The 10,816-nt window shown below is 43.7% G+C and overlaps 1 protein-coding gene across 1 annotated transcript in view; it reads left to right on the top strand.

Annotated features, from left to right (window-relative positions):
* The first annotated feature begins 2,172 nt into the window (after positions 1-2,172).
* Positions 2,173-10,816, top strand: part of RSRC2 (arginine/serine-rich coiled-coil 2) — an 11,906-nt gene continuing 3,262 nt past the window's right edge. Inside the window, exons 1-6 of the mRNA XM_009071044.1 lie at positions 2,173-2,196; positions 2,755-2,911; positions 3,483-3,526; positions 6,049-6,239; positions 7,339-7,482; positions 10,805-10,816. The exon at positions 10,805-10,816 is cut by the window's right edge and continues 102 nt beyond it. Coding sequence (XP_009069292.1) covers positions 2,173-2,196; positions 2,755-2,911; positions 3,483-3,526; positions 6,049-6,239; positions 7,339-7,482; positions 10,805-10,816 — 572 coding nt within the window. The remainder of the gene's footprint in view (positions 2,197-2,754; positions 2,912-3,482; positions 3,527-6,048; positions 6,240-7,338; positions 7,483-10,804) is intronic.

Here is a 10,816-nt window from a genome sequence, read left to right as displayed (position 1 = left end):
GAGCGGGTCGCTGGTTGTGCTGTGCTCAGTGTTTGCTTATGCAGCTTTCTGTGTGCTCTGACTCCTTTTTGTGCTTGGTCACAGGGCTTCGTGCGCTCGGGGAGTAGTTACTCCTCCCTCGTCCTTGTTTTTGTAATTAGCGTCGACAAGAAACGCCTCTGCTGTGGTTATCGCAGTGCCTCACGTTCCAGCAGGGTCTAAGAGTGTAGATTTATTCTCCGTGAACAAACTCTGTGCTCTAGGAGCACATAAAGGTGTTTCACCCGTATTTGAGTTGGGCTAGTAAGAGTTACCAGAGAGTTTCAAACCTGATGTGGTTAATTGTTTTGAGAGTTGTTAAATAGTCTCCAGTGAAACAGAAACCCAGACACCAAAAAGTGACAAACAAATTGGCCTTGAAAGTGGCAAAACTCTACAGAGTTGACTTAAACTATTTCGTGGAGTTTAATCTGGTAGTTAAAGTTCTTGTCTTAAAAGTTTGACCAGTGGTGAGGCAGAACAAGGAGACTATAGGCATCTGGAGAAAATTATTCCCTGTTTAATGATTTTTTTTTTTCTTTGTATGTCTTAACCTGTTAAGAACAAGATGCATTTCTCAGCAAAAGGACTTGAAGACTTACATTCTTAAGAGTTTTGCTCTGAGGTTCCTCTGCTGTGGGGAAGAGGTTTGTTTAAGGAAACACTGAGCCTGTGGCCAATCCAAGAACTCAGAATGATGATCTCACTGAAATATCGCAGCTTTTTTATTGCTGTTTTCCCTTTGTAGCTCTGAGATTTCCCTCAGAGCAAGAGGGCATTAACAGCTGCACTGTGTGTAAATACTGGGAAATGGGGATCAGTTTCAGTTGGGTGCTGTGTTTAAAATCACATTAACTTAAACTCTCAGCTGGTATTTGTCCTTTACAAGTCACTTTCAAGTGTAAATTTATAGACACCTCAAAATTCCTCTGAAACTTCTTTCAGCTGAGTCTTTTGGAACCCTCGAATGGGGAAGGGAAGGACTGAGTGGGTTGAATGGGGACGGGAATGACTGAGTGGAAGGGGGAGGTGGGGAAGGGAAGGACTGAGTGGAAGGGGGAGGTGTAGATAAGCAGACCATGGATAGATGTGGAATGCCAGGAATTGTGATGGCTGAGATCACGGAGAGGGGAGTTCCTGCCCTTCTCATGTCCTAGAGCTTTCAGGATGGTGTGTGAGGTATCAGAGTATTTCAGAAGTGTCACTGGGACTCTGGAGCTTTGCTGCAGGTGGTCTGAAGCTGTCGGTGCTGGTGCTCAAGTGCTGGTGTGTTTTGAGCCAGATACAGCTATGCCATGCACGTGGGGAAGTGAACAGCTGCTTTATTTCTCTTGGAGAGATTTTACTACAGATGTCTCTGTACAGGTGCAAATTAATAAAGAATTGGGCAGACTAAACAGTAGTAGCTGAAATATAAATCCAAGTGTTTACCTGTAACATGTTATGATGAAAGTGCCATTAATTCAGGCTATATTATTGAAAATCTCTGATATCTGCTGTGGTTTAAGAAAAAGTAGCTGCTTTGCTTTCAAAGGAGTGAATATAAAATAAACCACTGGAGAGGTTTTCACTTGTCTTGGTCAGTTTGCAAAGTTCTACCAGTTGCAGCTGGTGGCAAACCATGCAAGCTCAGGTCCTCTGCTGTGAGAAATTCTCTTCATGAATGGCATTTGTGGGGCAATCATGTAGTCAGTGAAGTCTCATGGAGCCACAGAGTGCTCAGGAGTTTGGTTACAGCTGGAGTGGTGAGATCAGAGCAGACCAGTGACTGTGAGAATACACTCAGTGTGTACGAGTGCCATTCTGTTCCCTTCAGGGCATTTTACACCAGTTGTACACGTTTACCCCTCCCAGACTGAATCACAGAGCAGATCAGTTTCTGAGTTTAGTCCTCCTACATTAAGGTTTAGAAGGAATGGAGGGAACATCTTGAGTTTTGTTCTCTAGGGAAAACATGGTAGAGAAACGATTGGATCAGGTGTGTGAATTCTATGTAATCTCAAACACCTTTGCATAGAGACAATGAGGTTTTTCCTCATTCAGAAGTCTAACACAATACACCTAATTTCATTTCTATTCAGAGTTCATTCCATGCTTCAAAACTGTTTAGAAGGAATGGAGGGAACATCTTGAGTTTTGTTCTCTAGGGAAAACATGGTAGAGAAACGATTGGATCAGGTGTGTGAATTCTATGTAATCTCAAACACCTTTGCATAGAGACAATGAGGTTTTTCCTCATTCAGAAGTCTAACACAATACACCTAATTTCATTTCTATTCAGAGTTCATTCCATGCTTCAAAACTCTGGGGCTGCTGTGCCTAGGAATGCCCAAACTTGTGAGGTCACCTGTATCTGTTGGTCATCATTGGCCTCAAGGTGTTTTAGTCATGGAACTGCTCAAAGGTGACTGACCTGCAAACACCAGTTAGAGAAATTGTGGGTCAGAGTTTTTTGCCTTACTGATGCTGTCAAAAGTGCCTGGTAAAAGTACAGTCTGATGTAGCGAGAGAGCAAAATGTTTCTCTGCATTAGTTCTCTTTGTCAAAGTGTTGAAAAACCAATCTGTGTGCAGTTGTCTAACCATGGGATGGACTATGGGGTGATGGCTCCTCACAACATTGGCTTTATAGAGAAGAAAATGAGGTGTATCTTCAGAGGAACTACTGACTACATAGTTTCTCTTGGTTTTCAGTCTGAAGTTTTTGAGTTCTAACTGTTTCTGTGCTCATGTGTAGGGTAGTGATACAGAACGAGATGGAGTAGCCCCAGAAAAATCCTCTCCAGAAAGAGAGAAGAAGAAGGAACAGTCAGATGCCTCTAGTTCTCCCAGAACATCAAAGCATCACTACTCTCGCTCACGGTCACGGTCCCGGGAAAGGAGACGGAAGTCAGGTATGGCCCTGGTGTCAGCAAGAGGCTGAGCTCTGCAGGCAGGTGCAGAATGTGGCTCAACTGTCCTTGAAGCCATTTGGGAGGTAGAATTGGGGTTAAAAAAAGAGGTATACTAATTTTGGGTTTGAATCTTAAATGTTAGATTGAAACTTCAATGGCAGAAGTGCCGAGGGAAAAGGTGTGTCAGTGTGGAGGGTGTTGGGAGAGGGAACAGGGTCAGAGCACACCGAACAGGAAGCATTACTAGTTTGTCTTCATTTTAATTAGACTTAAATTAGACTTAGGCTGGGATACTTTTGCGTAGTTATAACAATAAGGTTACCTGGCAGAAGGATGTGACTGTAGAGTGTGGTGTGGGTTAGTTCTTCCCTGTCAGACCTTAAGTAAAGGCAGAGAAATGGGACTAACAGCCTGAGTTTGCTTCCCAAAATAGGAGTAAATACTCAAATAGTGCTGTTTATTTTCTTAGCGTTGATTTTGGGGGTGGAACAACTGAAAGGAGCTAGAGAGTTTATAACCAGGTGATCTCTTCTTTGACTTGGTAAATGACAGTCAATGTTTCCCTCTGCAGATACTGAAGGACGAAAACACAGAAGCAGGAGCAGAAGCAAAGAGGTAATTAACACTTTGTAGCGTTTAGGTAATTGTACATCTTAAAAAGTATCTTGTGTTAGTGCACATAATGTGTAAAGCTGTATAAATGACTTTATGGTAAGTACAAGAGATTGAGAACTTTAAGCTTAACAGTGGCTGTGGAGACCCTTTCGTAGTGAAGCATGACTGCAGCCCTCATGTTGCGGAGGTCCTAGTTTAATGGAGAAATGCTTTCAGAGGCTAGTAACTTAATTTCTTTCTTTTTTTTATTTCTGTGGAAACAGCCAAAAGAGAGTTCATGTGGAGAAGTAGGATGGTGTTCTTGATGACTTTCACAGAGCTTCCATTAGCCAAAAGCCTTGGGTGCCTTTATTCCTGGCCATTGTTCAGGACTTTCAATGCTACATCCCCATCTACTTAAGGCTATTAAAAGTAATTCCCCACCTGACTGAGCTCTGTCTATTGGCAGCTTTAATGGTAGAAACTGTCGTGGCTTGACAGACAAGCTGAGTCAGCTGGAAACGTGGCAGTGGCAGCAAAAACTGCAGAGGGCTGTCTCCTGAACAGATACATGTGTGATACAGGGGAGTGAGGAGAGACAGCATCAGTAATACCTTAACTGCCTCCCACAGCAGAGAAGAGCTGAACCAACCCAACCAGGAGCATCACGTAGTCACCAAGGAGCTTAAGCCATGTGGGGCAGTAGCAAGGCTGGGTCAGATGAGAGACTTGAACTTCTAACCTGGGTCGGGAACTTCTCCTTCCCCCATTCCAATGGAAGCTCTGTTAAAAAAAAAAAAGGAGGAAAAAGAGTCTAGGAGAGTTTTTGTGAAATTGAATAATCTTTTGTTTAGCTCACATGATAACATTTGTATAATAAATCATACTCAGCGTGCTAATGCGCGAAGAGACTGAACTGAAGACGCTGCAGACTCAGATAGCAAAATTATAAGCCTACTTCATGATAAGGTAACTATTAGTCATTCAAACTCCTATTTCCCTTAAAATATCTTAAGTCCGTTATGGGATAGAGTGGTGGTTTGTTACTGTGTGCCTGAGACATGGGATTTGAACAGCAGCTGTGTAATCTCTTTTAATGAGCTGAGAGAAAAACCCTGTGCAGTATTTTGCCATGTTGGATCTAGTTGTTCACAGCTTGTTTAGCAGCTTCTGAGTTTCACAGAGGGAGCAGATGAGAGATGGTGTCCCACAGTAGATGTACTCTTGTCATTCTTTTGCAAGGTTAAGCTGGCTGTAGACTGCTTAGTAATTCATGTTAATATCTCTAGCAGAGCACCTGCTTATGTAAATGCATGCTTAAAACTAGTGTGCAGGTAACAGCTCAGTGGGTTTTTGTGTAACAACTGATTGTTAAGGGAGTTAAGAGTAAAATCCTGTAAAAGCAGGAAATTACCCAATATTCAGGTATACTCGAAGAACTGTAATCAGACAGATTTAGAAATGGATATATGCTAAGAAGGAGATGGAAAGGCTTTGGCCAAGTGGATAGAAGCTAATCATAACATCTTTTCCAGACTTCTCTTGAGAGAGAGTTAGAAGTGTAGGAAGGGTTTATAAGTAGTTAACAAATTTAAATAAGAAAAACCCCAACTTCTGAAGAGTTGCCATTTATGTAAAGTTAATGTATCTCACTTAATTTGTGACTTAAAACATTATTTAAACATAAGACTTAAGTGGGCTCTGGTGTTAGCAAGGCTTCAGAACAGACTGGCTATATTAGGAAAGGGTGTTGATGTCACGACTTAGTCTCTGAGGAGAACACTGGCAAAAATCAGGCCTGACCTTGCTAAATATTTTTGGCATTGCAGCTATAAAAAGGAATCTTCTTTTTTTTCTAAGAGGTACTGCAGGAGGAGATTGCAGCATAGTGGAGCAGCAGATCTGTAATTTCAGACTGCTGTGGGAAGTCTGAGTGCTGCATGTTAGTGTTAAACACTCAGAAGGGGATGCCAACCATGTACCTTGCTTTTTAAAGCTGTTGGAAGTTACGACTGACGAGAGTTTTGCTCTAAAGTCAATTACCTAATGCTGAGTAGGAAAGTCTTCTAAACGCACAATAGTGTCTGCAACTCTGCTTGGATTTTAGTGACTTTCTACATGGAAGGTTAGGCAAATGGCAGATATTCTCTGCAAACTTGAGTGTATCAATTATGCATATTCAAACCTTATCAGGTACTTAAAGATAGGACTTGTTATGTACTTGGAAGGGAGTAAATAATTGCAAATGACAGTTGATTTGTTGCAATGCTCTGAACTCTTGTGGAAATACTGTAAAAATACTTTGATGGATGCTTTAAAGAGCCTTTAGCCAGTGGGGAGGAGGGAAAAGGGGGAAATTGTAGTGTGCATTTACAGCTGTGGGTAGTTGGTGGCATTAGGTAAAGCAGCCATCACTCATGATTGAGCCACACTCCTAAGGTTACTAATGTTGCATCACAGCTTATCATTTATATCTTCTGTACCCATACTAACTCTCTTTGTTGCACTATTTTCCTGAAAGAACCAACTTCTTCTTAAAACAGGCAAGAAGACATGAATCCAAAGAGAAGTCCTCCAAGAAGCACAAATCTGAAGACCACAGTGACAAAGAGCATTCATCTGACAAAGGAAGAGATAGCCTAAACTCATCTGAAAATGGGGAGGACAGACACAAACGCAAAGAGAGAAAGTCATCCCGAGGGAGGAGTCACTCCCGATCCAGGTCCAGGGAAAGGTGAGTTGTTACATCTGATTGTTCAGTGCAGTGTTTGGAGTTTGTGTTTCAGTTTTCACTGGGGAGTGCATTTGCTGCCAGTTTTTTGCAGATTGGTTCTGAGTAAAGTATAGGCTATATCTAAAGCTCTGTGTAGGTGACACGTCTTGTGTTCGCAGAATCACATGAGGATCATCCAGTCCAACTCCTGCCCTGCACAGGACATCCCTGAGAATCACTCCCTGTGCCTGAGAGCATTGGCCAAACACTCCTGTGTCAGGCTTGGGGCCGTGACCACTGCCCTGGGGAGCTGTTCAGTGCCCAAACACCTCTGGGTGATAGAACTGATATAGACAGTGTAGAAAATGTTGAACAGTGTATTGAATGTAACTTGTTGTCAGTGACAGGAAGGCAAATACACCTTAGCTGTGCCATGGCTTTCTACCTCCTGAATCCCAGGCCTACCCAGAGGCAGTGCTGGCCAAGCCTCCCTGCCTGGTAGCCCACCTGCCACGTGCTAAGGGTAGGACAGTTGCCTGGGACAAACAGAACTTTGGCAGTGCTGGCCAAGCCTCCCTGCTGCTAGCCCACCTGCCACATGCTAAGGGTAGGACAATTGCCTGGGACAAACAGAACTTCGATCGAGTCAGTTCTGCTTGTAGCTGAGGGCTGTGCAGCAAACAGGGAGCAGGAACAGACTTGAGCTGATGAGAGACTGTGTGACTCACAGGCTGAAAGCTGGGCATCTCTTCCCAGAGGTGTTGGAATACCATGGGGAGGAGCAGGGGTTTGTTGCCTCGACTCCTGCATCAGATTAGTTTGGCTTTGTGTTTGAGATACACACAGGCTTATCACCACAGGGCAGAATACATCAGGCAGGGTGGGCAGACTGCCAGCTGCACGTGGGGGAGTTCATGCCTAGAACAGGTTAGGGTGTAAGTCTGAAGGATGAAAGGAGGAAGGAACCAAATGCCACCAGCAGCCACAGCAGATCCGGGAGTTACACCAGTTATGTCAACAGTCCCACTCCTCCACAGTGCTGTGTGCAGTTGCTCGTTCAAGTGTGAGTCCTGCAGTAGGAGCTGAGGACACGTGTAAGGGTTTGGGCTGTGTGTTTCAGACGTCACCGCAGTAGGAGTCGCGATAGGAAGAAGTCACGATCGCGCAGCAGAGAGAGGAAACGTCGTGTCAGATCTCGCTCCAGGTCAAGGTCTAGACACAGACATAGAAGTAGAAGCAAAAGCAGAACTAGGAGTAGAAGCAGGTAAGTGTTACCTTCCCTGTACTCTGGGTGGTGGTGGTTTGAAGATTCTGTGGTGGGTGATGTGCAGCAGTGAGGGCTTTGCCAGTAATGTCTGTGCTGAACGTGTTTGGCTTCTCTCAGCTGTGCAGGAGGAAAGTAAATACTTTGAGTAGTAATCATTACCAGAGTTCAAGTTATTTGCAGTTTCTTATACCACAGTTGAACTTAGCATTTAAATATCCTATTTGCAATACTATTTAAGTATGAAAAACTGAGGACTAGGACACAGCTAACCCATTTCTGTGTCTGGTACAATAGCAGTGTGGTTGGCATAGTGCTGTGCTTATCCCTTTAGTTTGTGTTTGTCAGAAAAGGGAAGTTTGACTGGGAGCCACTGGCTGTCAGAGCAGATACACTGATCAGAACCTAATCTTAATCAGCTCCACAAAGTTCATTCTGTGAAGTGGCACGGTGAGTGTGGTCAGTTTTGAGTCAGATGGACTCTTTCTGCTCTGAATGTCCCTTCCATGTTAGTGATTGCCAACTCCTTTCTGTCAAGTGCAGCTTGAGAATACTTCCCGTGTTTTCTCCCTGTCTTGGGTGCTTCCATGTCTCGCTTCATTCCTAGAGGCACAGATGGAAACACCCTGGCTCGACCCATACTGGCTTACTCTGGGTCTCTTTGACAGAGCTGAGCTTCCATACCTCACTTGGTATGTGCTGGAGTTGGTGTTCATTGCTCTGTAGAAGTTAATGTCTTGCAATGCTGATTCAGTATTTTGCTATAGAGATCCAAGTCTGTGTATATCACCTCTGCATTCTTAATGCTCTAGGATTTCTTGAATGACTAAGCTGGAATATAACTTAAGGACTGCTACACTTCTGTTTTCCCCTCCTACTCACTGAAAGTAGTCGGCATGCAAATCAGTGTCCCTCCAGAGCTCCTAGGAAAGTGTTGACAGTGTTCTGGTTGACTTAGGAGTATTTTAAGTTGCATTTATAAAGGGTATAGGAGTTGGCTGTGAGTACTCAGTGTTGTGGTGGATCATTGAAGACTTGACAATCTAACACACTTCTGTCATTCTACAATGTCACCTGTGAGACTGTTGAGATTTATCCTCCTGAAGGAGTTGAATTCTGTGGTTTGTGTCATGTTTTATTTTGACAAGCACTTTCTACCAGACTTTGAGCTGGGGTGAGTAGAGCTGGATCTGCAGTTTGTCCTTGCTGCTTGCAGTTCCTGGTGTTTAAACCACTGAGCATGTGGTGCAGGGCTCAGCTCCCCATTTTTCTCAGTGGTTAGGGATGATGTGCACTTACTGGTTTTCAAAGCCACCTTGAACATTGTCTTTAGTGGCTCCACAGGAACTTCATGTCCCAGAATAGATTTTTGCTTCTGCGGTGAAATTCAAATTACCTGAGGCAGAACATCGAATGTAGGAAGAAAAACTAAGGGATAGTCATAGCTTAGGAATTTCTTCAACTGGAAACATGCCTTGTTGGATACTGGTGGGGATACTGCAGGAATCCTTGTCTTTTAAGTACTGCTTTTGTCTTGAGAATCCTAGAGAATGTGAGCGAGTGAGGCATAAGTCTTTTTTTAACAGTAGCTAGAACACTTCATCAAGTTCTGGCCTCGGGTGAAGCCTTTGGAAAGGGGATTGTGGGGCAAGCCTCAAGGGAAACTCTCCCAGTGGAAACCTACCCTGTGAAAACTCAGCTGTGAAATGATTCCCTCATTGCAGAGCTGCAGTATTTGTTGTGTTACAGTTGGCAGGCTATGACAGAGCATTTGTAAAGAGAGTTTGACCTTCTCCTGCTGGTTCTTTGCATAATCTCAAGTTCAGGTTTTCAAGTGATCTGTCCTCACTGGCACTTGAATTGATCTTTTGTTCTGGGAGACCCTCCTGGCAGTTCTGCTGTGACTCTGATCAACGCTAGGTGGAAAACATTGACTCCCTCTGCTTGTTTCAAATGGAAATATTTAAATACAAAAGTTCAGATGTTTATTTCCTTCATGTTTACCAGTGCAATAAAATATCAGACCAAAGACAAGACCAAACTACAATAGTCAGACCGGGGAAAATGAAGGTATCTTTGAAACATGCATTGCAGCTTGTCTCAGGGAGGCAGATCTGTCACTTCCCGAGTCTGTGTTTGTCATCTGCCCTGGGAAGATAAGTCTCAGCTCCTGGGTATTCTACCAGATTTGTCCTGTGAGCAAGGATGGTTTGTAGCTTCAGTCTGTGCTCCGTGATGTGTGTAGGTGCTGCCCAGGTTGCCAACAGGGTCAGTACCTGACTGCCCTTTAACGTGGCTGTTGGCATGTTAGCCCTTCTCTCCTCTTGTCTCACATGGGTGATAGTAACATTGTAGAGACATCTTTGTGCATCTCCACGTACTGTTTATGGCAAGGCTGAGAAAAATGTGGGTGATCCCTCCTGTAATTTAAGCTTTGTGGAACACTTCAGTATCTGTGACTTCTTTGTTTGCACAGCAGTGTCAGAGGCTTAAACAGGGACAAACCCTTGGGTCTTGTAATGTAGACACTGATGATCCTGGCACAGAACTGCTGCTAATAGTACTTGATACGTGAATTTTGAGTGGCTCTTCCTCAGGTAGGATTAGATGTATGTCCTGAGCATGACTTCTACTCGGCAGGAGCTGGGGAGAATTGAGCTGAGTATTTTGGTGTTTTGCTTGAGAATAGGTTTGAACTGGGTTCCTTACAGATGATCAGGCTCCAGGCAGTGCATGTCCATAGGCTCAGCACAGGGCAGTGTTCCCAAGAGAAACCTGAGACACATCACACATTAAAGCACCTCTGACATGTGGCTTGGTGTAGCCTCCCTCAAACAGTTGTCCAAAGCACGTTTAGGGAGGAGGATGCAGAGGGGGAGGGAGACTAATAGTAATTTCCCTGAGTACTATTCCAGTCCTTAAATTGGGCCTCTTCAGAATGCTCATTAACATAATTATAGTGCTCTGAGGTCTCTCATGGTTTAAAGGATTCTCCAACATGATTCATTTACAGTTCTCTTGGAATTGACTTTACCAGAAATCAGATGACTTTTCTTGGCAGTTTTTGGAATCTCTAGAGCAGATCTGTTTGTTCTAAACACTGAGAGAGTAAATGAGTACCCAGAATTAGACACCTAGTTGGAAATCTTCGGTTTTAGCTTTGTGTTGTTACAAGGTTTGTTACACCCCTAACCCTGGCAGCTGCTGTGGAGAGCTCTCAGGATCAGACACTAAGCAGATTTTCAATATTGTGATCACTTTGTGAAATGCTGAACTCTACACACACCTTCACCGTTGTAACAAGTGTGAAATCTGGTTCCAGGGAGAGAAAGAA

Source organism: Acanthisitta chloris, unplaced genomic scaffold (assembly GCF_000695815.1).
Source record: "Acanthisitta chloris isolate BGI_N310 unplaced genomic scaffold, ASM69581v1 scaffold22753, whole genome shotgun sequence".
Classification (NCBI taxonomy): domain Eukaryota; kingdom Metazoa; phylum Chordata; class Aves; order Passeriformes; family Acanthisittidae; genus Acanthisitta; species Acanthisitta chloris.
This window is presented reverse-complemented; position numbering and strand designations above follow the sequence as displayed.